At 45.7% G+C, this 13,366-nt stretch overlaps 7 protein-coding genes across 7 annotated transcripts; 3 read left to right on the plus strand and 4 right to left on the minus strand.

Annotated features, from left to right (window-relative positions):
• Nucleotides 1-134: 134 nt before the first annotated feature.
• N7509_000441 (uncharacterized protein) lies at nucleotides 135-1,056 on the plus strand (the record flags this gene model as incomplete). The annotated part of the gene is made up of 4 exons (XM_056625088.1): nucleotides 135-222; nucleotides 282-610; nucleotides 673-790; nucleotides 854-1,056. The coding sequence occupies 4 exons, from the start codon at nucleotides 135-137 to the stop codon at nucleotides 1,054-1,056; spliced, it is 738 nt and encodes a 245-aa protein (XP_056493670.1).
• Nucleotides 1,057-1,386: 330 nt separating this feature from the next.
• On the minus strand, nucleotides 1,387-2,613 carry N7509_000442 (uncharacterized protein; the record flags this gene model as incomplete). The annotated part of the gene is made up of 1 exon (XM_056625089.1): nucleotides 1,387-2,613. One exon carries the CDS (start codon nucleotides 2,611-2,613, stop codon nucleotides 1,387-1,389), a length of 1,227 nt encoding a protein of 408 aa, XP_056493671.1.
• A 16-nt stretch (nucleotides 2,614-2,629) lies between these two features.
• N7509_000443 (uncharacterized protein) lies at nucleotides 2,630-3,172 on the minus strand (the record flags this gene model as incomplete). The annotated part of the gene is made up of 1 exon (XM_056625090.1): nucleotides 2,630-3,172. The coding sequence occupies one exon, from the start codon at nucleotides 3,170-3,172 to the stop codon at nucleotides 2,630-2,632; it is 543 nt and encodes a 180-aa protein (XP_056493672.1).
• A 2,087-nt stretch (nucleotides 3,173-5,259) lies between these two features.
• On the minus strand, nucleotides 5,260-6,358 carry N7509_000444 (amidohydrolase family protein; the record flags this gene model as incomplete). Its single annotated transcript, XM_056625091.1, has 2 exons — nucleotides 5,260-6,230; nucleotides 6,289-6,358. 2 exons carry the CDS (start codon nucleotides 6,356-6,358, stop codon nucleotides 5,260-5,262), a joined length of 1,041 nt encoding a protein of 346 aa, XP_056493673.1.
• Nucleotides 6,359-8,178: 1,820 nt separating this feature from the next.
• N7509_000445 (cupin domain-containing protein) lies at nucleotides 8,179-8,541 on the minus strand (the record flags this gene model as incomplete). The annotated part of the gene is made up of 1 exon (XM_056625092.1): nucleotides 8,179-8,541. The coding sequence occupies one exon, from the start codon at nucleotides 8,539-8,541 to the stop codon at nucleotides 8,179-8,181; it is 363 nt and encodes a 120-aa protein (XP_056493674.1).
• A 1,120-nt stretch (nucleotides 8,542-9,661) lies between these two features.
• N7509_000446 (uncharacterized protein) lies at nucleotides 9,662-9,949 on the plus strand (the record flags this gene model as incomplete). The annotated part of the gene is made up of 1 exon (XM_056625093.1): nucleotides 9,662-9,949. One exon carries the CDS (start codon nucleotides 9,662-9,664, stop codon nucleotides 9,947-9,949), a length of 288 nt encoding a protein of 95 aa, XP_056493675.1.
• Nucleotides 9,950-11,402: 1,453 nt separating this feature from the next.
• Nucleotides 11,403-12,783, plus strand: N7509_000447 (phosphatase PAP2 family protein; the record flags this gene model as incomplete). The annotated part of the gene is made up of 3 exons (XM_056625094.1): nucleotides 11,403-11,489; nucleotides 11,563-12,098; nucleotides 12,174-12,783. 3 exons carry the CDS (start codon nucleotides 11,403-11,405, stop codon nucleotides 12,781-12,783), a joined length of 1,233 nt encoding a protein of 410 aa, XP_056493676.1.
• Nucleotides 12,784-13,366: the final 583 nt, after the last annotated feature.

Below are 13,366 nucleotides of genomic sequence, written 5' to 3' on the forward strand. Positions count from 1 at the left end.
AAAGATTACGATACTAATGGATATATATAGTAAAGGACAAGGGAGATCAAGGGCTCCAAGTATTCCGCGGGAATCATTTTTACCGACTTTGACAGACTTTTTTATCTGCGATCCAATACATTGTGATTTCGAAGATGGCTTCCAATCCACCTGCTGCTTGCTGTGCTACTGGCTTTCGACACCAGGGAAATCCCCTTGGGGAGTTAAAGAATGTTGAAGGCAGTTAGTTGATTTCCCCCAAAGTACGAAGGAGTTGTTCGTTTACGCTCGTAATTCTACAGTCAACACATATATCAGTCGTCCTAAGGGTACAGAGACCCCTTCGAACGTGGTTATCATTGTGAGCGATATTTTTGGTATTTATATCAATAGCCAGCTCCTCGCAGATGAGTTTGCCGCCAATGGATATTTGGCACTCATTCCGGATATCCTGCAAGGGGATAGCCTCACGCACGCCGACATGGAGAGTGGAAAGGTTGACCTGAAGGATTGGATTAAGAATCATCAACCAACACACATTGACCCCATTATGGAATCTACTATCCAGTATGCCAAACAGGAACTGGGTGCAAAGAGGATCGCTGGAGCTGGTTACTGCTTTGGTGCTAAGGTGAGCACCCTAGTATTGCAGATGAAAGGGGCCTTTTCCTAATACCCAATTGCTCATTGTAGTATGTCTGCCGCTTTTTGAAGGACAAAAAACTTGATGTAGGCTATCTGGCCCACCCCTCGTTTGTGTCTCATGAGGAACTTGGCGCCATCACCGGTCCTCTCACCATCGCGGCTGCAGGTGAGTTTCTACTTTTCAAAAATACCAGAGGCCTATCGGAAAATGGTTAATAATGTTCATTAGAAATCGACCAAATTTTCACCGCCCAGCTCCGACACGAGTCTGAGGATATTCTCAGTAAGACAGGTCAACCTTGGCATATTAGCCTTAGTGGTGGAGTCTCGCACGGATTCGCCGTCCGCACCGATTTGAGTAACAAGTCTTTCAAGTTTGCGAAGGAGCAGGCTTTCGCACAGGCACTCGGCTGGTTCAACCATTATATGTAAAATGGATGTAGCCGTTCAAAGTTGTGCTTTGGCGGAGCTCTGAAGGTTCGAGGAATACGTTCTTGTGGTGATTAGATATTTTTGCTTTTGAATTCGACAAATTGTTAGGAGTTTATTAGAATCGCATCGTCAATTGAAACAAACACATACCGCTAGGGGTACATATATGTGGTCGCAGGAGTCTGTCCGCAGAGATTTTATCGCTATACGGTGTCCTTGTGGTAGTAGGCAAGACAGGCATTGTCATATTGATGCCCAGATAACATGGTAGCTGCTATTAGAAGGAAATGAAGGACCATTTGAGCTAGATAAAGATGACTGCCTGGATGCCTAAGGAATCGAAAATTTATCGACATCGAGTCCGTCCCACCTATCACCCAAGTTACCAGTCCAACCTGAACCCAGTCTGTTTGGCTTTTGACATGTATCAACAACAGGATCGGGAACCAAGGGCATTGGTATTGGGCTTAGCGACAAAATCTTTGTTCCGAAAATGAGAGCGGAGACGGGTTCCCAGACGAGACTGATCTTCGGGGCTATCGCACCGATATCTTTGAGCACTGCGTGAATATCGCCGCTTGGGAGATATAACCCTACTCCTTGGTTCTCCGGTTGCCATATCTCAACCTCTATCTCAGGACAAAGAGTGATTATAGCACGCATGATGATCGACGCATAATAAAGAGATATTCTAAATAGGACATGACGATCTTGATTCGATTTGGACGCGTCATTGATCTCATTTTGTTGCACATTGCCTTCTACCAAGTGCCAAATTTGGTATGCATGATGTAATGCGACCTTTGTGGCAAGATCGGATGCCCACGATAATACTATCCTTTTGGCAGCTTGCGTTTCCGCTTTGCTCCTAGGCTCCCCAACACAACAGGATATTGTTTGTAGAGCACTGATATCAGCGTGCAATTTAACACATCCTATATGGTAGAGGAGCCAGGGTTCAGGGGGTATATGTTGCGGCGGAGAGATGAGATCAAGCATTTCCTGGATGGCTGTCCAGTTATTCAACGATTGAAAAGTGTTTTGGTGTTTCGAAAAACGTGTATTTTGACTCAAAATAAGATCCGACGACACCGAGGTGCTCGAGGATTGGTCCAAGTTCATATCGTCCGTCCAAAATCGAGGAGATGGATGTCGTTGCACCGTCCTGTTATCTGCAATCGGAAATTCAGAGTGATGCTGGGGATTTATAACTTGGGAGTCCAGGGGAGAATGCAAGGTGGTATAACCATTACGTTTGGAGGGCTTTTGTAACTGCATCTGTAGCCCGCAAAGTATAACCTCACTTGATGAGGCATCAAATGTGTCAAATTTACGAAGGTACCGTCCATTGTGGTGCGGATGAGGCCCACATACAATGTGCCAGATGGCGGAGACACTGGGGAAAGTGCATGGGGCGTCGAAGAAAATGAGACCAGACAGAGCAATAGGGAGCTTGTTCAGAGCGCCGACCATGGAGTAGGTGGTGGACGAGGTAACGCGCACGCACCAGGCGGAGGCGTAGGAAATGAAGACAGTAGAGGCACCGGACAGGATCATGGCGACCATAATACCGTTACGGTTGGCACGAATTCGGCGCCTGAGAAGCAGTCAACAGCTTCTCGCGCCAATCTGGGCCGACGTAGGTACATAGTTCTTGACTGCATGGTATTTTCAAATCAAAATCGAAATGCGAAACCAGCGGTCGCGTGTTGAACAGAATGCAGAAGTAAGTTTCACATCGCAGAAACGCGAAGGCCAGCCGCCGTCTTCTCTCCATGTGGATCCAGCGGGCGAGGCTCTCTTCAGATTGATTGCGATCACATTGACAAACAGAACCCCATTGGTGAGATGGTTCTGTAAGAAGATTTGCCCTCTGCGCAAAGGATACGAGAATAGTCCTGGCTTCGCGAACGTACTTGGATTCCTGGAATTTACCCACGTATAATGACATTACCTCTGTCAGGATAAGAGCTTCAAATATTTCTTCCATTTTGACAGAGTTTTCGGGGCATTTGAGGCATTCGTTTAGAAGAATTGGGCGCAATGCCTGGTGCACAGCCATGCCATATGCAGTCGCATTCGAGGAACCAGCGTACATGGCGCCAATGGAAGTCATTGTTAAGTAGAGAAAAGGTCCAACGGAGTCGTAATCGAAACCTAGTCGCCACGATATTGGCCAGAGGTTATAGAAGTTTTCGAAGAAGCAAGTGACAAAACTGTGCAATAGATGTGTTGTGTTATCATGAGCCACGCCGGAGAGCTCAAAACATATCTCAACAACTTTTGACAAAGACCTTCGTTTATAGCTGCGCGTGACTGCATCCCTTACTGGAATGACTATGAAATCGGCAGCTGTTTCATGCACGATGCCTTGAATAATGATATGCGGCCATTTTTCGCCTAGCACGTGGTATTTTCCGATTAGAGGACAGTCGAACTTAGAGGAAAGTTACCGAGCAGAGAGGTTTACATCTGGGATCTCCATCTCCGCAATACAATCTTTCTGCCCTTGGAAAGGATGTATCAGCCTGAAGGACTCCAGTTTCTATATGATCACTGGAAGCAAGGTTTATCCAACTCGTTTGATCTCCTTCCCAGAAAATTGGACTTGGCGCTGTATTATCGAAAAGGGCCTGGGATGGTGGAGTAACAGCATCTGGAATATTTGATGGCAGTAATCCAATTTCTGTCCTAAGGTCCGGTGCATCCAGTGCAAAATATTCAGAAACGTCTAACGTCGCGGAGACTAAATACATTAGCAATCGTTTCCGATCAGCTAAGTCCTCACGAGGTCGTCACTTACTGTGAGTTGATGGTGACAACAGAGGTGTACTTTGTGCGGGAGGGATTCCGCCTTCAGCTACAAATGGATTATAGGTTGCATCCAGCCGGTTCCCTGCGAACCCTTGTGCGCTGGGGCGACTCGATTTCATCAAATAGGAACAGTTCTTGCCCCCTTAAAGGCAATGATGACACAGACAGGCACCATTGCAGCGAACTTTGTTTGATCTGCACCTATGACATGCTCGTATAGAGCGCTGCCTATCACCACTGCGATTTGTATTACTATGAATTCGTTCGTGACGGCGTAGAACATCGGCTCGATAGAATGATAGGCTGCAAGTCTCACAGTAGTGCCACCGGTTACGGTCGTGACTTTTCTCGTGTCGCAAATAAGCACTATAGCTCATGTATTGGCGCGAACACTGGTTGCAGGAAAACAGGCCCATATTATGAAAGGACGAGGCCGAAGATTTGATGGATCGAGCTGGGTCTTGATAGAGTCTGTTGGGTGTCTCGTATTACTAATCATGCAAACAGCCCTAGAGGTCAATAAAGCGAAAGCAACAGTCGAAACTATACGTACATTATCGCTACCCCTCATCGCCTTCAGGAAGAGGCGGAGGCGAGGTCAGAGTGGAGCAAAAGTAAATATAAGGCATCCGTCCTCACCGCCTGACATAACGGAGAAACCTCGCCAATAGCAGCGGTGTCGGTGATTTATAAGACCGAGCCCCGTTTATTCCATGGAAGGTGTTCACCTTTTAAGTTCTGACCCCAAACCCCGCTAAACCCGCGCTCAAGTCTTCATTGAAGTCTGGTCACCATATGCATAAATACTCAGTGTACTAGCCTCAATAACTGCCTATATAAGGCAAGTATTGTCATCACGTATAAGTTCAATTTTCATGTATTTTTTGGACAATGCCGTATTCAATAGAACGGTTCTCTTTTCAAACACGACAAGGACCACAGCCATTAATCTAGCGTAGTGTATATATCCAAGAACAGACGTAGGCAATAGGATCCTACGCTTCTTGGCTTCTGGCCATGGTTATATATAGGGAGAAGGACCACTGAGTGGCTTGTTATTAGTGTTTTGGCATGGTAACTATGAGATCTCAAGGGAATGAGTAATAGGGGAATTGAACTAAATGAGTGGTGGACACTTTTGGGAGGGGAGGATAGTTCCTTGGAACAGCGGTGTAGCTTCCTGTCCCCTAAATTTATGCAGTCCTTTCTGAATTCGTCACCTTATAAAGAGCCCCTGTTTATTGTAATCAGTGTACTGCTGTGGACAATCCAATCAATAAAATTGTTCTTGTTTCAAAAGACACAAACGACAATGTATGGAGAACTGGTGGTCTGCTAACTATTGAAGCGGGCTGCCTGGCGGCGCATTGTTCACTTTGCTGCAGACTACTATTTATCTAACCGGGGCAGCAGTGCCAACGCATTTTTGAAAAAGATCTTATCCTTGAGATCCTGGTCCATCGGGAAATTGTCAAGATCTTCCTTGAATCGTGCTATCTTTTCTGCCGGAGCGTAGGGCGAATCCGATCCTAGAAAAGTCAGAAGATATAATTCAAAGAGCAGCCTGTCGGCTAGAATAGGGAGTTCACCATAAAGAATATGATCATGTGGCACAGAACCCAGAAGGGCGGTCAGAATGAGGGGCGAGCTGGAGAGGGCGAGATCGTAATAGAATGATCGGAAATCTTCTATCCATTCTTCATAAGACTTGGGGCCCGCATTGGCGTCAAATGGAAGCCCGCGGAGCGAGGGTGTTACTCGAGAGATCAACCATGGAAGAGTCCCACCGGCATGGGACAATATGACCTTGCAGTCCGGGTATTTGCGCTTGGTGCCTGAAGAAATCAGATCAACCGCAGTACGGGTTGTTTCGTGGGGATAATCGACTGTAGACTGTGCGAAGATCTCATTGACTCGGTGTGGGTCAATTGGATGAGTTGGGTGGATGAATACCACTGCACAACGAGAGTTTAGTTCTTGCCAGATTGGGTCGAATGCTGGATGCCCGAGATATTGATTCTTTGGGCCATAGCGGGTAAAAAGAGTGACACCGTCGGCCTTCAATACATCCAAGGCATAACGGATCTCGGCGAGGGTGCCTTCAGTGTCCAGAAGGGATGGCATTGCCGCGAAGAAGCCCCATTGTGTGGGGTTTTGGTCACGAAGGGAGGCTGCGTAGTTATTGCACTCTCGAGCTAGCTCCCTTGCATCCTGGTCGTTACCTGCAATGACTGGTCCAGGAGCAGTCACGGAAAGAATAGCAGTTCTCGTTCCATTCACTTCCATGGATGCTTCGTCGGACTCGGGGCTCCATTGAGGTGTGGGGAAGCCAGAGGGATCTCCACCCGCATTCTGAACAGCTGATAATTTTTCAATTCACGGTCTTCGCTGGCTCTGACATACTCTTTGGGATCATACCTTTGTTGTAAAATTCTGGAACGAAGTGGTGATGCGTGTCGATTTTGGTCCGGGTGTTAATGGGCGGCATATTGTAAGACGAGGCACTGGGATTTCTAGTTGGTAATTGCGATACTCAAAATATTCGAGGATTGAAATTTGCAGATTGGCTACAATCCATTAAATATACGTGTCAGCAAGCGGAGAATGTGTACAAACCACATTTCCCGGTGAGTGGTGTAAAATTTCGCTGCCGGATGAATGTTCAGATCCCTGTGGAGTAGTCTGCCTGCTTCTCGGAGTTTCGGCTTTTATGGCCCCTCCATTCGGAGAATAACGACAGAATTTGAGCAATGGCGATAACTAAACACCCAGGTTGGGTTCATATGCCGTGGTCTGGGACTTGTCGAGATTGATCGACGCCCATTCCAATCCTTGGCCTCTTTGTCCAGTGGAAAACTTTCTGGGACATAGCCACTCTCCGTATTCCTCCGGATCTAAGGCTCTATGGTCACGATTCAGAAAGTTGATGGAACTGGAGAGTGATTCAAGTCCATAGAATAATAAATTCCCTATCAGGCGGCCTACACTGGCAGTTCAGACAACCACCCCCTCTCCCGGCCCACCGCAGATCCTTGATTTTATGCAATTGCCAATAATATGTTCGCTCATCAGTCATATAAATCAATATTTGGTGTACTATCTTATCTGTTGGTCCTAATAACTACTCATTTATAATGAAAAATCATATAGGAGAAAGTTATAATGATTTCTAGCCGAACATTTTCTGTCGATTCGTAGGATATCCATATACGCTAGTACTGAGGAAACTAATTGTCATGGTTGCTTGCTTGATTGATTGAAAAAATATCTGTGAGACGCTGTTGAGAGCGTTTCATAACCTCAGGGGCTAGTACTGGCATGTTACGATACGGGTAATCCGAAGTGACCCGATTTACCATACAAAACATATGGAGGAGTGCGTAGACGCTGGATCAGCTAGTCCTTAGTGGTAAAATACCACCCCTCAGATCGGCATTTTCCTATCCTCTCTATGTAGGCTGATAGTTCGTTGCTATTATACTGGTGGAGATTTCGAGTCCAGTTTTAAGTCTATATAGCTTACTTTTAAGTAATAGCCAAAGGCTTCGGAGTATATTCAAATCCGGTAGATATAGAAACTAAACTATAATGATCAAATCCGTTATGGAATAGCTCTTTTACTAGCTTCGCTTTATATACGAGAGCGTTATGGTATATGAAAATCCCATAATTAGAAATAAATCAAAAAGGATATCCAGATACAGGAAATATATAATTAAAATTCATGCTTCTTTTGTCGTTATACCATACTTACGAATATGGTGTAGTTCGTATATCTAAGAACAGACCCAGGGAGTAACATCTTTGGCTCCTTAGCTCCTAGTCGTGGTCATATTGGGAGAAGAACTATTAGATCTTATATAGTTAGTGAATTGGTATAGTATATGATCTAGGGATAGGAGAGCGGTAAACTAATGGTGTAATGGACCCTGTCTGGGGTTTGCTTTTTCGAACTGGTAGTTTACATACAAGAATATAAGTGAAGAAAGCATGGGAAACAAGGAACTATAGCATAATTTCAAGAAGTTGGCATTGATAAATGTGCTGGGTGAACAGTGGAATATGAATTCTTTGTCTTTTAACATTCCTACAATTACTCCTACGACGAAAAGACTAGAAAAAGCCGAAACGCGCTCGATGAGTTGAGTTCTCAATTCTTTACTGACAGGAATTCGAAGAACTATCTCATCGCTCACAAAAACCTCTTCAGACTGAATTCATGGTAGACAGCCTTCCGAGTTCCATACAGTTGCTGAATCACCCTACCCTGGCTCCATTGCTATTCAATTTGCATCAGAATAATGCTGATCATGGCTCTGGGATAGGGAGGGTTGCAAAGTAGCTCATGGCTTTCTGGTTTGCTTCCGGGCTCATTGGCTTTCCTTCCTCCGACATTTCGCTCAAGAGTTTGAAGTAGTTGATGTAGAACGCGGGTGTGTAGGTATTGAAGAATCTGGCTTCCACATCACCGGGATTGGAGAAGGTATGGGGGCTGCGGGTTGGAACCACAACGTAATCGCCGGCATGGGCGTCAACGTTAGGCTTGCCAGGTATGTGAAACCGGACCATGCCTTGAGTAACAAGGAATGTTTCATCGTGCATCTCGTGCCAATGCGGCGGTGGCCCACGAGCTCCAGGAGGAATGATCAGCTCAGCCGAACTGAGGCGCATGTCTTTTTTTGTTAGATATGAAAGAACGGAGTCGGATGTGCACAATTACCGGTGTTTGATCCATCCTCCATAACACGCAGCTTCAAGTTACCCAGGACTAGGATGTCCCCGTTCTTTGCTGGGACAAAGCTAACAGGACGATCTGGTACTTCCATAGTTATGTCCAGGTGTGATTCTAGAAACTTCTTTGGGATAGTATTCTCTTTGAAATTACTGACAGCCGTGGAGGCCACCGGGTTTAATATATGTTCCAAGGTTTGCTTGATGTGTCCTGACTCTAGTACTACTGCCAGTAGAATTTGAACAGAGCATTGAACCGTGACCATATCGTAAATTACCATTCCCGAATTTACAGTGGGCGTATTGGTGGCCAGCAAATTGAAAGTGCCGGAGCAAGTCAATGACGAATCCTTTGCTGATCGTTCGGGAAAAGTGGTGATTGGGCTTTGGGGCCCCGCTTCCGAATAAGTAATTGCCTTGAGGCCGTTATCGCACGCAGTCTTGAGTTGCATTATCTCAGACAACTAGAGTTTCCATTTCAAATGAAAACAAACTGTTAGTAAAATTAGACAAATATTTGTTTTCAAACTCCTCAGTGGAGTCATTTATATTTAATTGAAGATACCTATCCTCCCTCAAGCTCTCTACACAGGCTCAATACTTACATTTTCCTTAGCCACGAGTAAACAATTTATCGAATTCAGTGTTGTTACTATCGTACAACATTTCTCACCTCCTTTCGACATGACACATTTAAATTCGAGCACCAAAAAGAAAATTCTCATCATTGGCGCGGGGCCAGGTTGACTGGTACTCGCTCACTGTTTACGAAAATATGACATACCTTTCGAGATATTTGAACGCGAGAAAGCCAGCAAACCACGAAAGCAAGGTTGGGCAGTGGCACTGATTGAGTACGTGACATTCCTCCGCCCGCAATTGTCTTCTTCACAACTTTAGCAAAAAGACTCGTTCGCATTCGGAATAATTAACACATCGTTCGATAAGATGCCTCTCGGATCTAGAGGAGCTGCTGCCGGAGGAGATCTTCCACAAAATTCCCACCGCCAGTGTTAATCACCAAACTGGTAGCCGCGACTCTTTTGCAATCATCAATTGCATGAAGGGCCAGCAGACAGCTGCACTTGGTGAGACAGAGTACGCAAAGCCCGGATGTTTGCTCCGTGTGAATCGTCAAACTCTCCGCGAAGTATTGTGGCAGGACATTGATATACACAATGACAAGGCATTTGATCACTACGAGGAATCGGAAAACTGTGCTACGGCATATTTCAAGGATTTAACAATTTTCACTGGAGATATTATAGTCGGAGCAGATGGTGCCCATAGTGCTGTTTCGCAGTCTGTCCCCGCACCCACCAGTGCACTCTTCCGAGTCGCCGGTTAATTATGAGATACTGATCCGGCTATACATCCCTAGTACGCAAGCAACTATTTGGCTCCCCGAAATCGATGCAGAGCAAGTACATTCCACTGGTAGGAGAGGTCCAGCTGTCCAAAGAGCAGTACGAGCCTCTTCACAAAATAGGTACTGCGGGACTGTTTTCTTACGGGCCTGGGTTGCGATACCTGATCGGCCTCCTTGGGACCACAGAAGATCTCTCGGAAGCAAGTTACTACTGGGCTTGTTGTTATCAAAGCGATGATCCGGAGCGAGACAGTGCATGGGTACAAAACGCGAGCGGCTAAGAGCTGTATGACCGTGCTCTTGAGATCACCCAATCCTTTCCCCCGATTCTGACCGATATCATCCGCACTACCGAGCCAGAGAACATGGCCCAGCCTCCACTACGCTTTATAGAGTATTATCCTTCTGAAGGTCGATCAGCCTCGCCTCGGGTGACCTTACTCGGCGATGCTGCTCATGTGATGATACCATTCCATCTCGCCGGTACGAATACCGCCATCAAAGACGCCTGCGACTTGGCACGTCAACTATCGGACCCTAATCAGAATTTATCTGGAGCAACTCAATGCTATGAGAAGGTGATAATCCCTCGCGGGCGCGAGAAAGTGTTGTGGAGCCGGCTGGCTGGAGAGCTTCCAACCTTGAATGAGATATTGGTCCGAACAAATACCGGTATTCTAGCTGATAGTAAGTAGAGTCTACAGTGTAGATTAATTGAATTAGAGATAACTACTGCCTTTGAGTCGAATGGAGGGACTGTGCCATCAATCAACAACTAGGCTTGAGCATAGGAAAGGCAAAGTGGAAAGCATTATCGATTCACTCCACCGTACGTGGAGCCGCCTTTCTCTAGAGGCCAATTTACCAGGATTCTCGACAGAAACAACACCCAATTCACGGAATTTTGTACTAAAACTCTCCAATCTTATTCCAATAGTTGACTAAAGAAGCGTGGGAAATTGAAAACAATACCCATAAAAATTCGGGACCAGCGGCACCTTCAATTTCGGAGTTTAAGAGTCCGACATCCGAGTTGTAGACTTCCATGGGCTCCAGTATATTTCTGCTTTAACTCACAGCCCCACTATCGCGGACTGGCAGTGGCACTGAAACGGCCCGGGTGGTGAAGATAGGGGAACCGAGCAGTTGAGGAGTTTCATCACCAAAGTAGCGGTCCCTTGGTAGTAACTGTCCGGCTATCTCGGAGGATTGGTCCAGAAAAAATGACATTGGTTCTTCTTAAAGTTTCTGCGATGACCATGATTCTAGGAAGCAGTTTTCACATCTCTCAGTTATTTCATAATCGCATCTACAGTTTGGCGCAATCCCACCTACTACGGCAAATCGAGGCATACGATTTTTTTTTCGCTCGAGTTCGTTTTCGTTCACAAATACCTGTTTAATACATTTGTGACCAAGTATTATTGCAAGTATGCACGTCAATGCGCCGTCGCCTGACGTTAGTCACCCCAAACTTGGCGAGCCACAATTCCAATCACATTCCTGGGTCGAGCCCATTGTACGTTTGTATTCTGAACAATGGAATGCACGCCTTCTCATCACGCATTTTATAATCTAACTGAGCTGTTCAGATTGTCATCAGCATCATGGTCGGCTCACTTGTCATAAACCGGCGCCGCAACTTCTGCATCTGGGAGAAGCAAAGAACATGGGAAACTGAGGATCAAGTCAACGGAAGTCCTCCATATTTTCCACTGGTCGCTACTGATTGCTCGTCGCAATATCAGCCCAATCCACGGGAAGGGCGCATCGTCTGTGGGGTTTTTATCAAAAATCTAGACTCATCCCGGTGGGCACATCACATCCACAGCCGGGTCATGCAGAAATTCCCTTTTCTGGTCGAAATGTTCTACTGGGCGATCAATTACCTGTTTTATTCAATCACCAAGGCGACTTCACAATGGCTATCGCCTGCAAGTATAGGCATTGTCCAGGTGGCCCAGGATCACGGCATCAGTATAATGAACTTCGAACATCGATCAATATTTCGCTTCATATTTGCAATCGAAGAAGTCGAATTTCAAGCCTTTTTCGTAAACAACCACCCTGCTGTGATGACATTTTTCAATCGGGTCTACTCCCTCATACATATCCCAGGGTCCGTCTTGTGAGTATAGCACCATTGATTTTCATATTTGTGCGAAAGCCTCTGTATTGATGCTTTCCTATTTTTCACCCACAGATTTCTTTCATGGTACTATCATGCTGCACCGGACCACAATACATTTAGCATTGTTCGACGCACCATGACCTTGGGTAATTTCGCCGCGTTTCTAACATTTTGCATCTACCCCTGCATGCCCCCACGCCTGTTACCCAAATCCTATCGGTTTTACGACACTGTTCGTCAAGAGCAAGCCGAAAGCATTTGGGTTAGCGGGAAGTCTGTGAATCAGTTCGCTGCCATGCCCAGTCTGCATTTTACTTATGCTTTCGTTATTGGCTGGACCTTTATTCATCATTCTGGAGTCTTGCGGTTATTACGGGGCCGAAAGAGTAATAAACCACTATCGACGCAGATCCTTTTTGTTTCCCTGGCCATTGTTTATCCTTGCATTGTCTTATCGGTTATTGTTGCTACAGCAAACCATTATTGGCTGGATGCCGTGTGTGCTATGTTGACAGTTACTGCGTGTTTTGCGGGTAACAGGGTTCTTCTCATGCTGCTACCAGTTGAGTTTGGTATTTGTTGGGCATTAAAAATTAGCAAACCTACTCCAAGCACGGGGTACCTGACTAACAAGGATTATAGGAGGAGAGGACGGGCGCAGTCGTTCCAATTTGGGGTATAATCATATCTACCACGAGAAGGTTAAAATCACATCCATGGAGGTTGCCGGGAACTACATTATATATAACGGGATATTGACAGCTAGCCTAGTAGAAAGATTTATTTCTCTGTCAAGACATAAGTCGATGCCAAATTCAAGTTATGGTCAGTCTTCGCAATACAGCACCCATCACCTGTCTTAGCTGTTTTTGTGGAATCGGATTCGACTTTCTACATGTATGTTGGTTGATTGAAACCATCCTGAAAATATCCACTCAAAGTTTTTGGCTACTAGGCCGGCCATCCAATGAGTAGATTCAACATGGAATAAATTATTTAAGGCCATAGTCTCTTCAAAAATTGATACCATCGCGCGTCGCAGGTCGGCATTTGCCGGAAATTCTATGTCCGAATCCCGATCTTTGGAGACAAGACCTTCCCATGGTTAGCCCAACCATAGTCTTTGAATTTGCCATCATTCCGAAAGTTTAAACAGACCCACTTCATATTTCGTACGGGTAATGTGGTTCAGTCTGTCCGTGGGAGTATGTGAGCACCCCTGAGATTTAACGGTGGAGTCGACATGTGGCGACCCATACACGACC

Source organism: Penicillium cosmopolitanum (assembly GCF_028827165.1).
Source record: "Penicillium cosmopolitanum strain IBT 29677 chromosome Unknown utg000003l:1.0-3747932.0:1.0-3751027.0, whole genome shotgun sequence".
NCBI lineage: Eukaryota > Fungi > Ascomycota > Eurotiomycetes > Eurotiales > Aspergillaceae > Penicillium > Penicillium cosmopolitanum.